Raw genomic sequence first — 4,458 nt, forward strand, 5'->3', positions numbered from 1 at the left:
GTCCATATCTGCAGATTATATTTGTCCTGATGAATGATATTACTTCCTTTTCAGTGACCCACCTGTAGGAATCAGCTTCTATCCATTTGGAAAAGTAGTCAGTAATGGCTAACATGAATACTTTTTGACCTGGAGCTACATGTAGCTTTCCCACTATGTCCATGCCCCATTTCAGGAACGGCCAGGGTGCTGAAATTAAATGAAGTAATTCTGATGGCTGATGAATTATTGGGGCGTGGATCTAGCAGGCTTCACATTTTGCACAGTATTCCAAACAATCAGCCCTCAGGGTAGGCCAATAATAGCCAGTTCTGAGCACTTTGCTAGCTAGGCTTCTTCCTCCTTTGTGATTGTCACAGTATCCATCATGTACCTCCTGGAGTACTTGCTTAGCTTCGTCAGGTTCAAGGCACCTTATATATGGTCCAGGCTGGGATCTTTTAAACAAGGTGTTATTGATAATAGAATAGGTAGATGTTTTTATTCTAAAAGCCCTTGCCTCATGCATGTCCTGAGGCAGTATACCTCGAAGGAACCAATCATAGTAAGGCTTGGTCCAAGAATTATTGTCAGTGCTGACAGGGTTCACCTGTCCAGGCTTGCTGATAGCAGGTTCAAGTAAATGAACAATGGGTATTTTAAAAAAAATAGCAGGGGTAAAATTGTAACCAAGGCTGGCCAAAGCGTCAGCCTGGGTGTTCAGGTCTCTTGGTATTTGGTCAATATCAAATAAAGGGAACTTAGCGGTAAGAGTTTTAGCGTATTCTAAATATGAAATCATTTTTTCATCTTTTGCTGTATAAGTTCCTTTGATCTGATTAGCAATCAAGAGAGAGTCAGTTTTTACCTTTAAATTCTGAACACCGAGGTTCAAACATACCTTGAGTCCTGCTAATAGGGCTTGATATACCGTTTCATTGTTGGTAGTTTTGAACTCACAACTTATAGCCTGGGCTATCATGTCCCCTTGTGGCAATTTTAGCACTAATCCCAACCCTGTCCCCCGTGCATTAGATGCTCCATCTATGAATAAAGTCCATTCTTGGTCGAGGGTTTTATTTTCTAATTGGTTGACTTCTTTATCTAGGTCTAATTCTAGGTTAGGGCTGAAATCAGCCACGAAGTATGCTAAGGTTTATGATTTAATGGTTGTCCTGGGTTCAAAGGCGATGTCATAAGTGCTAAGCTAAACTGACTGTTTAGGTGATTTTTTCCAAATTGGTTATTTTAGGTCAATGTGGTCTTACTCGTTGGTTGTTTGATTAATCGTTTGTATGATGATACTAAAATAAGGAAATAATGCTCGTAATGTAAATTGACACGTAAGATTTGGTGACGCGAAAAACCTTATGTGGGAACAACCGCGGGAGGGACGGTACCCTGTCAAATATTGCACTAGCTTTGAATAGGATGATAATTACAATTAAGACGGAATGTAAATCTTGCTAGCACGTAGTATTGGACGTGTAGGATCTTGAATGAATATATGTGTGTCCTCTTCTCTGATTGCTTCCTTGGCTATTTATAGGGTAAGAACCCTAGATGTATCCTACCTTGATTATGGTAAGGGAGTATAACTTCCATAATAACTCTTTCCATGTTTTAGCCGTCTCCCTCAATTCTCCATAATCTCCCTGACTTCTCCCTGACTTCTCCCTGACTTCTCTTTCCTAAACTCAGACGCTTCATTCAATGGGCTTTGGCCTTCTTTTCACGCGCGTTCTGGCCCATTCCCCCTTCCTGGTGCTTACCTCAACCGTGGGCTCCCCTTCTCCTATCCCTTCTCTTATGGTCCATTACTTATTAAGTGGGCCTTTCTTATTATGTGATTTTTAGCCCAAACAATTTGCCCCAAATTTCTTGTGAAGTACGCTTCGAGGTGTCGAGCAAGGAATTTACGTAGCTGATTATTAAAAACCCTAAGCCGTCATTTGTGCTTCTTTTCATGTAAGCTCACCATCACTGCCGCCTAACTCCTCATTTCTCGCACCCTACTCCCTCTCTCTTCCTTTATAACCCCAACCTCCTTTCTTTACTTCATTAAACACAAAATCATTTCACAAAAACTCCCTCTCCTCTCAAATCCCTAACCTTTCTTCCCTCTTTTCCTGCCGGCTTCGCTGTTCCATCCTCGTCATCTCCAGGTATTTTCCCTTCCTTTTCCTTCTTAATTCCTATTTTCTCTTTCTCCACCATGAGAAAAACCCGACACTCATCATCGACTTCCACACCCTCTGATCGCAACCCTGACCCGGTCTTTCCTTCCCGGGGACTCTTCACTCACCCCCATGACTGTGACTCTGCCCTGACCCATGCTGACATCTCTTTGATCAATCATTTACTTGGTCTTGGTGACGGGGTGGATGTCACCATTCCTGAGCTCGGTCAAAAAGCTGATGCCATCCGTTCAGGGTGGGTTTGCTTTTATCTATACCCATTTAGATATGGTCTTCGCTTCCCTTTTTCTAAACTCGTTCAAGACTTCATTTTTACAAATAACTTTGCCTTGGCACAAATTTCTGCCACTGTCTGGAGGGTTCTTCTCTACTCCTTGGCCGCTTGTCAAAACACTGGCAACTCCATCTCTCTGGGCGATCTGGCCCATATGTATGATATCAGGTCCCTAGGTAGGGGCCAATTCTCGTTCCGGGGCTCTGGAGAGGCTCCTTTCAGGCATGTGTCAAAATCTTGGGATGAGAAATGGTTCGAGGACTTCTTCTTTGTGAGGAAGGCTTCTATCCAGCCGCCTGCCGATTACATCTTCGAGAAATGGGTCATAACTTCAAGTAAGTAGCCTCCCTGTCATCTGATTTATTTATCTTGCTACTTACTATCTTACTTCATCGTCCTCGTGCAGGTCCCTGCTACCTGACCCGTATTGGTTCCCAGATCCCTGCCCGCAACAAGTTATTCTGCATTCCTCAGTTAGAGAGGAAGTTTCTTGACCTGCTTCCTGGATTTTCTCCTGCTTCTTCCTCCAACCCTCTTCAATCGTCTCACAACATGTCTTCCGGTAAGCTTTCTATAGTCGTTTCAGTTTGCATGCAACCTTATTAACAGCTCAATTTTTCTGACGCCTGAAACGATGTTTGCTTGCAGGTTCAAAAGTTGACCCTTTGGAAGTTATCCTCCAAAGCGCAAAAAGAAAGAGATCCGCTGCCACCCCTGATGTGGCATCTGCCTCCAAGAGGAGTGCTCCTGATGCCTCTTTTCAGACTCCTCCTACTCACTCCAGCTCTGCTAGGCCTGATCCCTTGGAGGTCGACCCGTTGCCTCGTCATCCCTCTACTCCTCCCACCAGTCCTCGTACTTCAGCTAGCGGAGGCATCATTGCTCACTTCCCATAGGGTTTTGGGAACGTTGATAAGGTGCCCATGCGGCGAAATCGACCATTTGCTTTTTCCTCCTCTAAAAGAGGCCTTCTCAGAATTTTCTCCAGAGGAAATGGCTGAGAATGATGTGCACAACGCTTTCATGGTGACTGATCTTCGTCTTCCACCTGTTCTAAATTTTTACCTTTAATTCCTTGCTAACTTTTATTTTTTTCTTGCCCCAGACCCTCCAGTCTGCTCTTTATAACAGGAAGATGATCAACATAGTGTAGACCACCAACCGAGCCACTAGCGCCAAAAACAGGGAGCTGACTGCGTCTAATGTTGATTTGGAGAAGCAGCGTGATGATTTGATGGGGAAGGTAGTTGAGCTAAAAGCGGATCTAGCTGGCGCAAAGAGGAAGCTGAAGGAGGGAGCTGATCAGGTGGCTCGTACTCAAGAGGTTTGCACCACGTTCTCTGACTCCTTGAAGCGTTCTGAGGAGAGGATCAATGAGTTGATCACCGTGGCCACAAATATTGTTGCTTATGCCACTTGGCGGGGAAAGATCAGTGGGATGCAAGCTGCCCTTGAGGAGGCTCCAACCCAGCAAGCCATAGAAGATGAGGAGAGGCAGTTGGAGATGCTCTTCCCTGCTCAACCTGATCTGAGTGCGCTGATGCCTGAGGTTGGTGAGGTGAATTCTCCGCTATTTGGTGGCCGAGCAGGCTTCTTTGGAGATCTTGGGTTGCCCTAAGATCTTTGACGGAGCTCGGGAAGCTATGGCGGTGAGGGTATGCAAGCTGGTCCGTGCACAGAAACAGGATGGTCGTGCAGCGGAGAAGATGCGGATGTGGAGGTCATTAATGTGACCGATAATTAAGAAGTTTTTTTTTATCACTGAACTTTTGGTAGTCTGGCCCTGTGGTGGCAGACTTGTAATATTTAAACTTTTCTGGTTGCTCGCCATGGTGGCGATTAAACTCTGGGGCCATTCTTTTGGCCACGTTTTGGAATGCCCCTTGCCATAGTTAGGCAAGTTTTAATTACATCTTGTGTGCTAGATTTCGTTTTTCTTAGTTTAGGAGGTTGGCATGTCAGCCTGTTGGCTGATATAGGCGAGTCATGTCATCCTAAGGAGGCTGA

The 4,458-nt window shown here is 44.9% G+C and overlaps 1 protein-coding gene across 1 annotated transcript; it reads right to left on the reverse strand.

Moving 5' to 3' along the window:
• Positions 1 to 241: 241 nt before the first annotated feature.
• On the reverse strand, positions 242 to 2,196 carry LOC141600929 (uncharacterized). Its single transcript, XM_074421185.1, has 2 exons — positions 2,092 to 2,196; positions 242 to 814 (listed from the first exon to the last, which is right to left on the reverse strand). Exons 1-2 carry the CDS (start codon positions 2,194 to 2,196, stop codon positions 242 to 244), a joined length of 678 nt encoding a protein of 225 aa, XP_074277286.1.
• Between the last annotated feature and the right edge of the window lie 2,262 nt (positions 2,197 to 4,458).

Source organism: Silene latifolia, chromosome 9, assembly GCF_048544455.1.
Source record: "Silene latifolia isolate original U9 population chromosome 9, ASM4854445v1, whole genome shotgun sequence".
Taxonomy (NCBI): Eukaryota; Viridiplantae; Streptophyta; class Magnoliopsida; order Caryophyllales; family Caryophyllaceae; genus Silene; species Silene latifolia.

What these genes read in the sequence shown, in the direction of transcription:
- LOC141600929 (XM_074421185.1), bottom strand. Translation starts at nt 2,196, where the DNA reads ATGGTGGAGAAAGAGAAAATAGGAATTAAGAAGGAAAAGGAAGGGAAA. An exon ending in CAGGAAAAGAGGGAAGAAAG is followed by an intron (nt 815 to 2,091) that starts GTTAGGGATTTG and finishes ATTGCTAATCAG; the next exon opens with ATCAAAGGAACTTATACAGC.